The sequence below is a fragment of the Daldinia childiae genome (genome assembly GCF_008694065.1).
Source record: "Daldinia childiae strain JS-1345 chromosome Unknown Scaffold13, whole genome shotgun sequence".
NCBI lineage: Eukaryota > Fungi > Ascomycota > Sordariomycetes > Xylariales > Hypoxylaceae > Daldinia > Daldinia childiae.
The window spans coordinates 577,148-593,830 of record NW_022984654.1 but is presented as its reverse complement, the minus strand read 5'-3'; the positions used below and the strand labels follow the sequence as shown (position 1 = coordinate 593,830).

General features: G+C 44.2%; 4 protein-coding genes across 4 annotated transcripts; 3 read left to right on the top strand and 1 right to left on the bottom strand.

Moving 5' to 3' along the window:
- Window positions 1–1,763: 1,763 nt before the first annotated feature.
- Window positions 1,764–3,429, bottom strand: GL218_08590 (uncharacterized protein; the record flags this gene model as incomplete). The annotated part of the gene is made up of 2 exons (XM_033585394.1): window positions 1,764–2,703; window positions 2,765–3,429. The coding sequence occupies 2 exons, from the start codon at window positions 3,427–3,429 to the stop codon at window positions 1,764–1,766; spliced, it is 1,605 nt and encodes a 534-aa protein (XP_033440391.1).
- Window positions 3,430–6,636: 3,207 nt separating this feature from the next.
- On the top strand, window positions 6,637–7,936 carry GL218_08589 (putative tyrosinase central domain protein; the record flags this gene model as incomplete). The annotated part of the gene is made up of 3 exons (XM_033585393.1): window positions 6,637–6,854; window positions 6,922–7,084; window positions 7,133–7,936. The coding sequence occupies 3 exons, from the start codon at window positions 6,637–6,639 to the stop codon at window positions 7,934–7,936; spliced, it is 1,185 nt and encodes a 394-aa protein (XP_033440555.1).
- Window positions 7,937–11,645: 3,709 nt separating this feature from the next.
- GL218_08588 (cAMP-regulated D2 protein) lies at window positions 11,646–13,223 on the top strand (the record flags this gene model as incomplete). The annotated part of the gene is made up of 1 exon (XM_033585392.1): window positions 11,646–13,223. The coding sequence occupies one exon, from the start codon at window positions 11,646–11,648 to the stop codon at window positions 13,221–13,223; it is 1,578 nt and encodes a 525-aa protein (XP_033440365.1).
- An 842-nt stretch (window positions 13,224–14,065) lies between these two features.
- On the top strand, window positions 14,066–14,794 carry GL218_08587 (uncharacterized protein; the record flags this gene model as incomplete). Its single annotated transcript, XM_033585391.1, has 1 exon — window positions 14,066–14,794. One exon carries the CDS (start codon window positions 14,066–14,068, stop codon window positions 14,792–14,794), a length of 729 nt encoding a protein of 242 aa, XP_033440562.1.
- Window positions 14,795–16,683: the final 1,889 nt, after the last annotated feature.

Here is a 16,683-nt window from a genome sequence, read left to right as displayed (position 1 = left end):
CTTGCTTTTATCGGCAACCGGCCAGTTCTTGTACACTCTTTGCGAAAGCGAGGGAGAAATGTGCGGATAAGAGGATTCGCCGAGTGTTCGAGACATGATGTTGAGAAGCTCCTTATCACCCGTCTAAACCCTCGCGTCATTGTACTGCTCATTATCCTTCTCGAATGACACTTTCATAGTCTTCCGGCAGACTTTCTGGATGACCTCCCAAGATTGGACTAAACTTGTAGCATTCTTTCGCAGGGATGCGGTCACATCCTCCTTATCTACCTCGGCCATCCACTGGCACTTCTGAGCTTGGTCTAAAATCTTTAGTACCATTGTATGCGTACCAGAAGCGCCGTCGTATGCTTTAATATCTAGGGTATCATAGATCCACGTCCAAAATTTTTGGTAAGTTTCCGCGAACGAGAGCCAGCTGAAGTAGAGATCCGAGGTTTCAGATACGATATAAAACCCTAGGTTTCCCAATATGGTGGTCATATGTCGGTCGGGGTCAGACCAGGCCTTGCAGCACTTTTCTTCAACCGCTGGTGATAGTCCTACCTGTCTCGCTTTCATGGCAATAGCTTTTGGGTCCCCAATGGCTCTTACAAGATTCAGAATCATGTCGTCAGTCATGACCTCGCTCCTACACATCTAGTTTGAGAATATATCGTCAAGCAGGCAAGGATTGGACGCCCACCGCCCCCTTTCTATGTTCAGTTTCGGTTTGGTAGACCTTCTGTTTCTCACAAAGTTCGATGCCGTCACACCTGAAGCTAAAAGGAACTTATTATGCGCTTCTTCCATCGATCTGGGTAGTCCGCCGACGAACATATTATCCAAATTTTGCTTTTGAAGGAAATATTCCATGTCGGGCCATACTGGGTCGTTAGGATATAGAGAGCGGCCGGCAATATATAGATGCACCATGCACGTAATACCACGCTATGCCTCTTCAAATTTACACCCGTAATTATGAGATTGCTGATAAAGACGATACTTCAGCATGCCGCATTTCACGGGGTTGATCTTCAGGAAATAGTCCGGCTCCTGCATGAATTCCGGTATGTCAGGTTTACCCCTTAAATCGTCTAAATCAGGATAAATAGTCCTTCCCGATGGGTATCGTATACTACCGCCTGAAAGCATCCTACGGAAGTTATCTCCCAAGACATCCAATTCATAAGCAGCCAAAGTTGTTGCGAGCCACTGCGACGCTTGTCCAATGAGAGCAAATGGCTCCTGGTTGAGCTTCTTGCTTCTAAACGTGGACAGCATGTTACGCGTGTGTTTTTTGACTTCATGAATCGGTTTCTCCGACATGTCCTGGAGCTCATCTTGAATATCTAAGAGAAATTGGACGCCAAATGCAACCGAAATGGGTATTGTCTCGGTCCTGAACATGCGACCAATCCCAGATGTGACTTCGTCGCTAGAAAAAGACTCCGCCATGGCCCGCGCGACACCTTGGACACATGGTATCATGCGTTTAATGCGACGGAAGTTCTTTGTGCTATATTGACAAGTATCTACTTTCTATTCGGCATTTCAAGATACTTTGCTTGAAGAACCCAACTCAAAAGAGTCCCGAATTACATAGGCGCTAGCTTAGCATACCTCTCATAGAGTTATAGCACTATCCACCACTAACTTTGAGATTCTTGTCTATCCCAAGTAGGGACCTAGGATATAGCTTATGACGTTGGAGTTCCGGTGCAAAGGTATAGAATATAGGTTAGGTACCTAAGGTAGTTAAGTATTATGCCCTCAACAATATCTCATGTAGCGTCTTCTATGGTAGATCCAAGCTCCGGTGGCGTTTTATCATCACGATCGGTCATCGGCGTCCGCACGAACAGTGCCAGGATTAACATCATAATACATGATATTGATACTCCGATATATGGCAAACCAATCCAAACCCCGCCCAATCGCATACCCAGCGTAAAAAGGCCAGCCAGGGCAGGCGTTGCCCAGATATTGCTTCCTACATCCAAGAGCGCCATGATGCTAAACAGCCTAGACCGATGTTCAATGTCGATATGCGAGGTCGCGATACTTTTGATGAAACTTGCCGATCCGGAGCCAAGAGACATAACAACAAGGCCGGTTACGAACACAGGTAAGTTCGGAGATACACCAAGGATGAAACTACCTATAGCGTAGACCACGTAAGACCACCGTGCTAGTATTAGGTCACGGTCTTTCTCATTTGCTACACGGAAGAATTTCGGTGTTGTTGGTTGAACGACTAATTTAGACAAGCCTGGAACGATCAATAGAACGACGACTATATGAGCGATCCCAAAGACAGATTGAATATAACCAGTTTTGGCTATTGGGATATGATAATGCTTCGAAATATACTGGACCATGAACTGGAGTGTACACATCACGACAGGCATTGACAAGAGGCATATGCAAAGAATGAGAGTAACAGAGCCTGTTCGGATGATAGACAAGGAGTCTTTCAACTGGTTAAAGCCTCGTAATACACGCGTTTTGAATGTTAGTGTAGAATCGGTTACATCTAAATGCATGGGTCGGCGGAATGTTTCTGGGGTAATCGCAATTAGAGCAGCGGTTAGGGCCCATAGTACGATGGTGAGCCACATAACGGGCCAAGGACCTGTTGTAGACATCACAGCAGATGCCAGTGCCGGTGAGACTAAGTTGCCCGCTAGGCTTGCAACATGAATTCTCATGAATGCAATTGACCTATGACTTGTAAGTAAAGCTACTGAACATTGGAAGTTAGCTTATTAGATTGCTAACTTACCTACTAGATTCGGGAATTATGTCGCTCACCATACTATACGTGCAAGCACCAATAACTGGTGGACCTCCAGATAGATGCGCTACAGATGATATCCAAATCCATCGAACCGGGAACGTGTCTGGAAACCAGCCCACAATCATAATCAACAGCACATGGAACATCATGCCCACTGCAGCGGTAGCATATACCGGTTTGCGGCCGATGCGATCAGCGAGGATCCCCCAGAGAAGGGCAACAAGACAACCGATGCCAGAGTTAAGAGCCTCTAAAAATGCAAACAGATACGCTAACTCGGACTGTATAGGATCCTTTTTGCAGAGCACCTCATCAATCGGTTCGCCCGAGGTTGGTGATTGGCCGTAATATTCATGGCAGATAATGTCTTCATATATCCTCGTCATAGGAATCTGCTGGAAGCCACCGGCGAGAGAACCGACGAGGACGATCAAATAGCAGAGGCTTAAGATGATATTAGGATTATGCATCCATGATATGGTGTTTTCGGCGCTGGAGATAGAAGATGCAAGCGTAGTTGACCTCGATCGACCGGGCTTCCAAGCCGAGGCGGAAGCTAACGCGGGGGTCCCCTGAATCGTCGAAGTCCCCACAAGAGGAGTACGCTCTGTGATAGCGTTCTCGTCATCATCGGACATTGGTTCACTCATTTCGGGGTCGAACAGACCTTTCGGATCGTTCGCGGGATTTAATTGTATTTATATCTTGGGTTGAGTGATGATGATGATGATGATGATGGAAAACCGTAAGGCTACAAGATAGTCTCATTATCTTTCCGACGTAACCACCCACGCCAGGATCATATGCTCCAGCCTATCATATACCGGAAAAGAAGCTATTGGTGGCACATTATACAGGGGTAAGATATATGCCAACTTATATAATTTAAGACATAATTTAAGACATGCTTACATTGACTTAGTGCATCCATTATGACATTTTGTTAATTTTTAATTCTTTTTTTTTTTTCGGGAGAATGACTCTCTACTCCTCATTTTTATGTATTTCCCATATCCAGCGCTTCCCTTCCTATATCACGACCGTGCAAATCACGAAACTAGGTACATAGTCGACAACACCATTTAGTTCCTTTGACTCTACATAGTATCGAGGTACTTCCGGTACCTTCTGCTATCCTATGACGATCGCGACGAGCCGAGCGACATGGTGAATTCTATGAACGATGATATTCCGTTATAAGCCCTTCCTTTCTACGAGATCTTCCCCGATTCGCAAGCTGAAAAGCCTTGGCAAGGGCAATAAGGAACAGTAGTTGTCGTCATCTGTAATACATACATTCATAGCAAGGGATAAACTCGGGTCGGTCCGATAAAACAATGGGAGAAAGTGGAACATATAGAACTCTATGTTTCAATCAAGACCTTTACCGCTATTGAAAGACATACCTTTACGAGGAGACCGAAGGAGTAAGAATCAATAATGTGTTTATGACGTGGCCGTCTAAAATATGTTTTCGGCAGAGATACAAGGCGTGAATTAGAGATATCGGAACCTACGAAGACAGGTGAAGCATTACTATGCGAAGTGATACGGCCCACCCTAAACTTTGGTCCTCTGCGCCGGACGTGCCCGTATGGCAATACCCCCGCGACTATTCATATACTGTCACCCTTGCAATAGCCAATTGGCTATTTTTCTCGAGCGTCACCAACTACAGCGCCTCAGAGCCTAAAATAGATGAAGAAGAGTCATAGAAGTGGCTTGCGACGTTTCCCGCGTCCTTATTTCAAAGAACGCAGCAGCTTTCTAGGACTCTGCCATACACCAAGTCAGCGAGTTTAATTCTCAGGATATGGGATATGAGTCTCGGCTCGCTGAAGGCTGTAGACTTCTAAAGTTGAAACGATAGGTACCTATTCTACCCCGTTCTCGTAAAATGGAAGACCGGACTGGGCAAATGAGGAAGTCCTCGTAGCCCGATATGACCGACTGTCGTACTAGATCAGCCATAACCTGCAAGTTAAATTTACAGCCTATGCTATCCTCTCACCAGCATCTCAGCTACGATTCGATCACGGCCGGGACGGACCACATCCCCGCCGATAAACAGTAGAAATCCTGCTCATAACCATTCGTTCTGTAATCAGACTGGTTGAAATCCCGAAGGCGGCATTGAAGTTGATACGATGCAGTGATGTTCAAGGCCAGATGTCGACTTATACCGGTCCCGGGAAGCCTTTTCAAATGCCGTTTATGCCGTTAGCGATGATAGATAATATTAATTATCTACCTACCTAGGTAGGTACATAGGTAAGATTGTGGGTATGATGTGCTAGCAACGCATCGTGAGAATGCGCCCCTATAATTTAATATTATAGAGAGCTGATGTGAATATTATTCGCTGTTTGACGGCCCTATTGACACAAAGGGTCTGGAGCTTCTTCTCAATCCTACGGCTGCGGTGCGATGGAACGCGTAATTCGAACTGTCCCACGTTTAAATTCCAAGTCGGCCTTTATCGTGGTGCATCTTGGAGATTCCCTCACATCTTGATCCTTGCCCGATAGCTAATAAGCCGAATATGAAGAAGGAAGATTGGGTTAATGTAGCAAAGATCCTACCCGTTTGGAAGATGCAAAGGCTGTTATAAATTGGAAGAACATTTTTACTTCCGGAAGGATTATATCCCCTTCGGGAATATTATTATTTGAGGTACGTTTCTTATTAGTTCAAAACTATCACATGGTTGTATGCCTCCTAATGGGAATCGATCCCGCGATAACTTCGTCATGCTAAAGATAATTCAAATCGTGACTTACTGAATGTATTGGGTACCTCTTATTCCAGGCCCAATTTTTAGCTACCAGCCTTGATAATGACATTAGGTGCGAGGCGTTAGGTGGCGTGAGGCTTGAGCTATGATAAACACAACAAACCCAACTGATCCCAACTGAACCCAACTAACATGGAATATTCTGTCTAAGATTCTCTGATTTGGTTAAGGTCCGGACGGCTTTCCGAAACGTGATGTCAAGCGCGTCGCGAAAGGGAAATTCGCGGAATATCATTGCTCGTTATGGTGAGACACGTACAATAATTCAAATTTGGATAGACTGACATGTTGGATTAGTATCACCAAATAATCAGCCCATGTCTACCTCTATTTCCCCTTTGTATATTATCTATTACACGTCCTCAATCCCTATATTGTACGGTGAGGTCATCACTATTCAATTATTAGGTAACAAGGGCAGCCTCTGAACTTCGGGACCGTCTAGATGTCTTTCGATGCCCCTCGCTGCTCGGCAGTGGATACGCCTGAAAATACGAGTGAGCTAGTAAAGACGTTAAACGACATTCGGTGTGAGCTACCGCCATGCATAGGAAGTATTCAGATGCATGTGTGAAGATACATTATGCATTAGTTAGATACATAGAGTCAGGAGGATCTTCTGGGCAACATCTCCGAAGCAGACGCCACACTATCGATTAAAATACGATCCTCTTGCCTACGTGTGAATCGACTAGATAGGTCATGTCTGATTCCGACCTTCGTCGGTCCCGAATACCGCGGCACAGCTAGATAACTGTAACATGACCAGCAGTTTACTTAGAAACACCATAAGCCCATGGGATCTTTAAAAAAAATTTGAGGCTCATGGTTATACCGGCTGTTGTGCGACAACGATCCTCAGCAGGAATGCTAGGCCGATCAACAATTCCCTATATAACGGGTAGACCTGACACCTTAGCCGTACCACCGCTTGTTGTCTTAGTGCAATGCAAGGAGTTATCGTCTTTTTTAATTAGGTAGCTATAACACGGCCAACAGATTTTCGTCTTCCTAGGCTTGACAGAAAGTCCACAACTTCACTTACACCGGATCCTCGCAGAGAATGCATCTACTTGGGAACTCAGTCGTAATAGGGGTATTCGCTGCCTTAGCAAGTCAATCCGTACTCGCAATACCTGTTGGACGTGACTCGGGCCATGCCGACGGGATACCAATGCCTCGTGATTTCAAGAGGTTCGAAGATACATATCATAAAAATATCAGAGCATCCCTGGGACCCCGTGGTTGTACGAGGGGAAGCATCACCATTCGCAAGTCGTGGTAAGGCAACACAACTACTCGCGAATATGAAGCTTCTCTCGCAACTCATAATTAACGTGAACTATAGGGATAACCTCGATGACGCGACAAGAGCAGATTATCTACGCGCAGTAAAATGTCTGGCGGCTGAACCACCAACGATGGATACGAGTCTAGCGCCCGGTGCTGTCAACCGCTTAGATGACTTCACTTACATCCACATTAACCAGACTAACATAATTCACCAATCAGTGCGTGTTCCTACCGAATAATCCGTTCTAGCATACTAACCAACTCAGGGTTACCTCCTGCCGTGGCATCGTCTGTTCCTCTGGCAAATGGAGCAAGCGCTGCGTAACGAGTGCGGGTATAAGGGGCATCTACCTTACTGGGATGTCCCCCGGTTCTCAGAAGATCAGACTAAGTCTAAGGTCTTTGATGGTTCCATAACATCTTTTGGTGGTAACGGCGCCCAGGTGCCCCATAAGCCCCATAAAGTCATTCTTCCCGGATTGGTCATAGGAAACTTCTCGCTGCCAATGCCTGCCGGCACGGGAGGTGGCTGTATCAAGGATGGCCCCTTTAAGGACTTCACAATCAGCTTAGGTCCCGTAGCGAAGGAGGTTATTGATCCAGCTAACAAGTACGGCTATCAACCTAATAAGCGATGTTTATCTCGGGATTTCTACGACCCTGTAAGCAAAGGCGTATTGACATGGGCCAACGCGACAACTATCGTGGCATCTAAGAATATTAAGGAACTTAGGAACAATATCGAAGATCTATGGCATCTGAATTCACACACGTTCGTAGGACGCGAAGCAGCAGACCCGTTCAGCACGCCTAATGATCCGGTCTTCTATCTTCTACACGCGCAGATTGATCGCCTATGGGCCATATGGCAGGGCCAAGACCTACAAGAAAGGACCTACGCGATTGATGGGAATAGGACATTCCTAGGGATTGCCCTCGACTACGCGCCGGAGGTACCACGAAGTCTGGCAACAATAGAGGACAAAATGGACATGGGTTTGGGTTGGAACCCCAAGACCAAGGAAGGGATGCCGGCGACGGAATTCGGACGATGCTATGTATATGAATAGATCTGGGGAGGATTTGATAAATTCCTTTTGAAATAGAGCTAATATCCGCCAGATAGGTGCTTATGAGACATGACTTATAAACGCAATAGAAGTGTATCCCTGCGGAATGCAAACAATGCTCACGTAGATTACACAGAAATGTTGAAATATCAAGATCATATCATCAATGCATCTACGTGAAAACTCCGACGAGAAACGGAGAATCTGGCGTTGAAAATACCTCTCTATACGGATGCCTGCACTGCTTTCGGCAGAGGATCAGGCCTACTCTGTGTTCATAGCTAGCGAGTTACCCCCATCTCTATGTCTGGACCAGCGGAGCTTCTCATAAGCCCCTTCGTCCCCTCCTACACTAAATAATCTATAACTGCTTTCTATCATGGATAATAAGCTCGGTGAAGAGGTGGAAAATATCTTACCGGCAGACGACATGACGATGCAACATTTTTGATGAGTGGCGTTTTGAATCATTCGACTTAAAAGAGAAGCTGGGCGTGTGGCGTCGCAGATGGCTTTCAGCCAGATCTTAGCTACCCAAGGTACACCTACATCCATTGTATATACCTCGCATATACGCGCTTACCGCTTCGACGTATATATTACCTGACTGCAAGTAATAAGAGTATGCCCTATCACATACCTTCAAGACTCGCTCATCTCACCAGTCTAAGACTTATTGATAAAATGTGATCCAACCAGCCAGGTATTAAAAACATTGCAGGTAGATGTATCGATTAGCAAACAATGACTTGTCTATTTTTGAGAATCTGCTGGAAGTGCAGCCATAAGCACTACATAGCATATATCTCGTATCCTTCATCACGACGATGTTACACAGCTAGCCACTATACCCGCGTGATAGGTACTATACAGCCTAGTTGCCCCCTAACTTTCAGGTTTATGGAAGCGTTTTAAATATTCCCTATAAAATCTTACTATACTTGTATCTCTGCTCCAACTTGGGCGTAAGGTCTATAATAATCATAAACCGGTTTCCCATATTTGAAGAACACCGTGTAACTGGGGGTGGTATGCTTAGTTAACCGCGCGGCACCCTACATATCACAAATCGTAGTCTGTTCGAGATACTCCTGTTGCGTAAGTTATCATTCTTTTGACCCTCAATGGCCTATCTACCTTAGTCTCACATGCACCTCAGAATTAGGTAGTTGATCACATAGTATAGGTATCTTATGGCAAGTCATAACGTCACTCCTAGGCTGCAAGATAGGCAAGGTGTGTAGAAGTTCATTACCTTGACTATAATATGGCGTACTTGTTTACTTAACCTTGCTTATTTTATCTGGAAGATTCTAATATGTCTTGGATATGAATGTTTAGGCTGATTTAGAAGTGATTCAAAAGTCTAACGCACACTATCTTCCACATCAGGTGATACGTTATATGGATCTACCACGGAGATGCGAAATTCAACACACTTCTTCCATTCCAATAATCGTAGCTTTGTAGAAACCACAATACTATGAGTATGAGATATGCTTCGGGGGGGTTTTAATTCAATAAATATGATTTCTCTCAAAGATTATGTTAATCACTTATGGTCAGCCTAGATCTAAAGTTATTATAAAATCTAGTAACACCTGGCTTTGTCCATCATACTATAGTCGTCAACTTCAACAATAAATATGCCTTTGTAGCACATGATACCCGGAAGCGGCTTGAAAGTAAAATATGGAAGTATTTTATCTATTACGTAAATTCCCACAAGATACGCCAGAGCTTTAACCGCATTTCCAGAATGTCTCATCAAAAATGCAGCGAAGGTGTCATGTACTAAAGGGCTTCCGAAAAAGCAAGTCCTCCGATAGATATTAGAAAGAATCTGTGAACAGATCTTCGTTGCGATGGTTGGCGTAGTCTTGAGACCTAACTATGAACTCTTTGGGATAATAGAGTCATCTATTACTAGAAATTCTAGATTTTAATCGTCCACATATTGTCTATAGAGTGCCTGATGCCAGTGGGGACATCCTAAGAACCTTCGATATAGGGGTGAACGTAGCGGCAGTTGGCTAATATTAGTCTGTCTTAGATGTCACTAGCAGAGCTGAAAGTTGACCGCATCTCTGAGCTGTTCAAAATCAAAAGAAAGTTGCGCTTTAGCAAGCTGAATTGTGTGGCCCCACTTACTTGCCCATTGCATTAGCTCTTGGTTAAAATTCAGGGGTAGAATTCTGGACAAACTATCTCAGCTACGAATAGAAAGTGCCTATATAGCTTTAATTCAGAGATTCACTTAGTCCAACCTAGTAGAACTGCTGCCGAGAAAGTCCGTGATTAATGAATAGGAATTTTACTTCGAGAATTGCTTGATAAAACTCAGGTAGAAGTGTGTACATAGATAAAATGTTAAAGAGCTTATCATCATTCATACTATATATGATCTAGTTACAGTTTACATCATAATAGTACTATAACGTCGTTAGACCAAGGCTTCAAATACGGAAAGACGAATTTCTTGAAATTAGCTACCAGTTAGGAACATGTAGAATGACTTTTAGAAACCTTAATAGCAGAGTTTGATTTGGATATTAACTTATATCATTTAAATAAAATAATCCCTAGGCTTGTAGAGCACCGAAAATATCTACGTAAAACTTGTGTTCTTTATCAGATTACTTGCTTAATACTGGGAATTTTATGTAGGGTCTTTTGCGTGGACCTAAAAGAATTCTTACTATGAACGTTCTTTCAGAGGTGTAGGTGTCACATATCTAACTATCAAAAAACGGAGAGGGAAACTTTGGGAATAGTGATATCGGAGCCGAAGAGTGAAGAGGAATAATCACATATTTTATCACAAAGCAGTTAATTTACACTCGCACTTAGACTAAAATTGAATCTAACAACACAACTTTCAAGACATCAACTATTGCTAATAGGCTACCGAGGTATCTTGGGACATATAACGGCAAATATTATAATCAAACACGCAATGCTCTAATATGCTGTTAATAGGTAGGCTACTGAGCTTGCCGACGTACAACTTTCTGAGGGGTACATTGGGCCGAAGCCACAAGAGAGCTAAGACAGAGTGGATGGATGATAATGATTTATTACATAATTATCCTCCGGATCATTATAGCAAATAGAGTGCTTATAATGTGTGGTAAGAATGCAATATGTGTTAACCTAATTTTAGTATACTCAGTATGTAAGATGTTTCAGCGGCTAAGCAGGAGACTATATCATATATTGTAAACTATATATTCACATTGGAGGTATGCCCTGACCTATATAACAGTGATTTCTGTAATTTGGACGCGTCGCCCTATCAGGTGCCACCCAAATGATGCGAGATGACAGCATTTAGCCTATTGGAGCTATACTTACAGCAAGGGCCCAGAACGTACCTAAGGTTCCAGAGCATCGGAGGGTTTCATTTATCAAAGTCACATGCAGGGTCTTATTGACGAGAAAGGAAGCTCTTTTAAACTTACAAGTGCCGGCATACTAGACAGAGAGGTGATTTGTGCTGTGGAATAGTTGAAACTAGCTAATATACCTCTCTTCACATTTTCTCGATTTATAAGTATGGCCACCTCCCTTTGGGTAGAGATTTTCATCATTCGTAGGGGATACTGGATCTTGGATCTTGGCTTTACCTAGAGTAACATAGCTATAATTTACCTTATAGAGCTACTACAGCGACGATCGGTCTTGGCTTCAATTATCCTCTCCATCGATAATGAAGCCATTATTCTTATTTGGAGCTACTTTTGCGAAGATTCCTGCGGCAAGCCAATTGTGCAGTCAAGATAATGGTCCTAGTCTCACGGTGAGAACCCTAACCGGAACGTATACTGGCCTGCAGAATTCAGAATATACGGGTGTCAGAGAATTTCGAAACATCCCGTATGCCGAACCTCCCGTTGGCAAGCTCCGATGGAAACCTCCCGTGCCTCTCCGTCCTTCACAGAGCCATCATCACTCTTACAGATTTCCATCTTCATGTCCTCAATATTTGACCTCTCACTTATCATTATGGAATGCCAATATCACCGACTTCTCTATACCGACGGGTGATCAAAGTCACTATGCGGGGGAAATGGCGCAGACTACAGCAGAGGATTGCTTGAGCTTGGCGATTTGGACTCCTATTAATGCTACGTCGAAGGATAAGCTTCCTGTGGGGTTATTTTTGCCAGGCGGTAGTTTTAGGGGTGGTGGCTTAAATGCCCCCTATCATATACCGGCTGGATGGGTCAACCGTAGTCAGAAGCACATCATGGTTACCATGAATTACAGGGTTAACATATTTGGATTTCCAAATTCCGCCGCGCTTGAAGATAACGATCTCGGTATTTTAGATCAGAGACTAGCGTTAGAATGGGTGTATGCGAACATTGAATCTTTCGGTGGCGATTCAAGCCGTATCACCGTATGGGGTCACTCAGCTGGCGGAGTATCGGCGGACGTTTTAAACTTCGCATATCACGATGATCCGCTCGCTGCCGGATTTTTCTTGATGTCTGGAGCAGCGATGCGCACCTTTGCGCAGGGCGATAACGCACTACAAACAAACTTCACATATGTTTCGAAGGAGCTTGGGTGCGATTTTCCAGATGATCCAAAAGCTGAGGTCGAGTGTATGCGACAGGTCCCTGTAAATTTAATTACGAATTTAATTGGACATTATGGGGATGAAAAGAAGAAGCCATCTTTGTTCTTTCGACCTACTGCCGACAACAAAATTATATTTGAGAACTATACAGAAAGGGCAGAGAAAGGCCTCATCTCGAAAGTTCCAGCACTCATTAGTGACACATCGAATGAGCAATCAAGTCTCATTGCCTACCCTATTGATAACTTAACTCAGGGCCCTAACAAGACGGAGGTCGACAAAGGAACCTTGAACGATTTTATTTGTCCAGCATTTAACTCTTCAAACGTCAGAGGGTTTAATAATCTCACAACATATCGTTATCAATATGTTGGAAATTACTCAAACTTGACTCCTTTTCCTTGGATGGGAGCTTACCACGGAGCAGATTTACCCATGATATTTGGAAGTTATAACCTTACAGGAGGAGCCACAGACTTTCAGAGACAGGTAGCAGAGACGATGCAGGACTACGTATTAGCTTTCTTGGCGGATCCGAAAGATGGATTGAAGTCTCTCAGTTGGTTACCAGGCAGTTATAGATCCGGGGTTGATGGTACAATGGTGAGGTTTGGAGCAGGTGACATTATAATCCAAAGCATTAACGCTTCAGACGTGGATAGTGCATGTATGGGGAGAGGGTATTATAACTCACATCCATAGAGGTGGAATTGAAATCTAGGTTTGTTGGTCAGAGTACCTAATGAAATAAAATCTTAGGGATCCTTGTCTTTTGAGACTATTTACTTACCCTTTGACCCGTGGAAGGGAATATGCGTGAATCATCCCATTATATAAATAATTCTTGGAGTGTCGACAAACTTCTTATGGTCTTCACGATATGCATGAATGGTTGTGAATGTATAAATAATAGTATATGGATACTTACAGAATGTTAACCTTGTTTGTACATGTGTAGAATATGCTTAGAGTTACTAAGGCCACTACATTTCTAAGGGGTCAGATCAATATGCTACCATAGGCTCCGAAAAGAAAATCCCGAGGCAGTGAATATTCACTCTACTTAAAGTAGCACACTGGTCCTATAGTTTAGTTAGTAACTTCTTAATTGTAGTTACCAAAGAGGCTTTACCCGACTTAGAAGCATACGGCCAAGTTCAGTATGGCAGATTCATCAGATGGCAAGACCCAGAAGGATGGGATGGTAGTCCTTGCTCTGCATGATTCAGATGATAAATCATCTATTGACCTGTTAAGGCTCGCCGCAGCTGATAATCCCATTTATCATGTTAGAAATTCAGTCACTCCACCTTTCCGTGTGCCAGAACTTCCATCTTTAGGCCATCCAAGCCTGTCGCAGCATCCCAGCTCAAAAAGGAGTGAACCTTCCCTAGTAGATACCAGAAAAGGTTCTCAAAAGTAAGTCTTTACACAATACATAGTTAACTATACCTTAGAAAAACCTTGATAAATCTATATCCTAAACTAATATCATCAAACCTAGGAAGCCGCGATACTGGATAAGTTGCCAACTGGGACCCATCATGGATTCGTATTCAGACCTTCCCATCCAAGAGATTATGTCATTACAAGAGAAAGAGGCAAGTCAATCATCTTTATGCCCCGTTAAGAAGCCACAGCCCAATCCACAGGACTGCGCTTATACGGAACTGCGCTTTGAAGTCGACAATTCCGCCCAACCTACCAATACACCAAGCAACTCGGAGGAAATTAATGGAGGATACAAATCAGTATCCGGCTCCCCAAATCTCACAGAGTCTGAAATTGCGTCTCTACCGTACGGCCTTGGGCTTATTTACGCCGAGACCTGTAGACTGGAGGCTGAATCGAAGCGTCACGAGGAAGAGATGGAAGCCGAGAAAGCGCGTCTCGCCGCAGTGAAGAAAGCCACCGAATTCCGATGGCCTGGTGACACTTCGGCGTACCCAGCAGAGTCTTTCGTATTCTTAAACCCCCCAGGCAGCAAGCTCCGCGCCAAGGCTATCCATATTGGCACCCCGAAGAACCAACCCTTGGCTTCACGCATCAGTGTCTACGCCGTCAGACAAGAAGGTAGCGCTGATATTGAGTTTAGAACGGCTCAGGATGGCTCGACTCCGGAAGAAATACGCCAGGGCCCTTTATTTGACTATAAGCATATCCGCCTCAACGACTTCTTCAAGGGTATGAAACAGAATCAGGCTGACCTTTGGGCTAGGCAGCTGTTAGCTCAGGTTCCGGGCATCAACGACGCTATTGTCAGATGGAAATAAGGAACAAATTGCCTATACAGGGGTGAAAGAAGGTTCTTTAAAGTTCCCTGGGTTGTTGCATTGTCTCTTATGTCCTCGCATGACGAGCATCACTTGCTAGACAATCCCCGAGAATTATATTCGCCTGAGCTATACGGTCGTTAAACAAACATGGGCGTTGTATTCTGAGTTAGATTAAATAAAAATGAATCCCAGACAAATCAACAAATATCCTTAGGTACTACTTGTCTTCGTATCTTGACTATCGTAACCAGCAACGCCGTATGAGAGGTCAGTTGCCTCTAACTACGAAGTAGAATAGTAGTGGCTCCGAACACATAGTTTTGTTATATCCACTTAATACAATGTCGTTCTTAATAATTTTGATATTTCATCCTAAATAACTTACACCTATGCCGTCGAAGAAGTTATTGAGGAAGCACAATTTTCAACGCCACCTCTGTAGCGAGTGCAAAAAAGGGGCTCATGCCCCAGACAATCATCACACGCTCCAACTAATTTATGTTACAAAAATTTCAACATAATCATACATCTAGTTATGTCCATATAATTAAATCAAAAATAATACCCACGTACCTAGAAACTCCGAACAGCAATATATCCCAAGAACAGACTGCCCAATGTGACCCACAGGCTGGAGACCGCAAAGCCACCCTGAATATCACCTTTAGTAACAGACCAAGTAACCCCAAAGACGCCGCTTCCGGAAGCAATCAGAACGACTATGACGAAGTATATAGATCTCCAATGCCAGCCCTCTTCAAAGTAGACACCCCAGCCAAACTCAACCCGATCTTCAGGCGCCTGCAATTGTCCGCACGTCCGCTTGGGTAACTGATTATATATAAACTTCTGCGTAGGGCGGATGCAGTCGGGATGACTGAAATGATGCGATAAGTATCGTGGACCGATAGGAGGAGCGTATTTCGGTTTGACCTCCGGCGCCGGGCGGCAATTGTACTCGGACCCTATCCTGTCAACCGGGGGCAGACAGACACAATCCGAGGTACAGACATGCGCGTGCCGGTGGACTTCGGCAAACTCGCTTGAATCTACCATGAACTTTCCTACGTCAGCTTTATATGGATAGTTGCTATGATAGGAAGGCATACCCTTGCCAGAGAGACTCCAGTAACGCTCCGGAGTGTCAGCCAGGAGGTCACTTTTCTGTATTTTAGGTATTCTTTCCGGAGGAAGAGTAAGAGCTCGCGATCGGAGGTAATACCTGGGATACGTTCTTGGTGAAGCCTCAATCCGGTCTCGCCTGTATGGATGCAAAATAAAACGTGCAGCAAGTCAAGTGATCGAGGGGGACTCGGTGGACTGGTAAGGGAAGTAGCCTGGTGATGTAATGGCAAGGCACTATTATTTGTTAAACTCTGGGTTGTTGAGAATGCCCTATTCAGCATGTCGAAACCCCGTTTGATACGTTCTCTCATATCTTGCAGAATATAGGTATTCGGATTATTCTTTCCAGGTGCTCCTTTTTGGGCTATCCCCTGCAAGGAATCCTGAAGCTTTCGCAGGGATCCTGGCTCTATCTCGACGAAATCATCGAAGAGCTTAGCACCGCATTCCTTGGAAAGAGATTAGCTATATCCTGCCATTTCAGTGTTGGTAGGGTGATGATTTAACTCACACACGTCCATCTTATACGAGTCTGGCCGGGAAAAAGCTGTGGTTCGGAATGTAGGAATGGGATAATGTCAAGCATAGAATCTAGGAGATGTGGGAGAGTTGAGGGGGATGTAAAAGTTACACTTTCTTGTTTACTTCTATGAGAACTCAAATCTTCCTTTGGGTGACTATTGTTCTCCCAGGACCTGCGTGAGCTCCCCGCAAGGAGTTCTTCTCGCTTGCTGACTATTGGTTTCCTAGAATTCGATCCC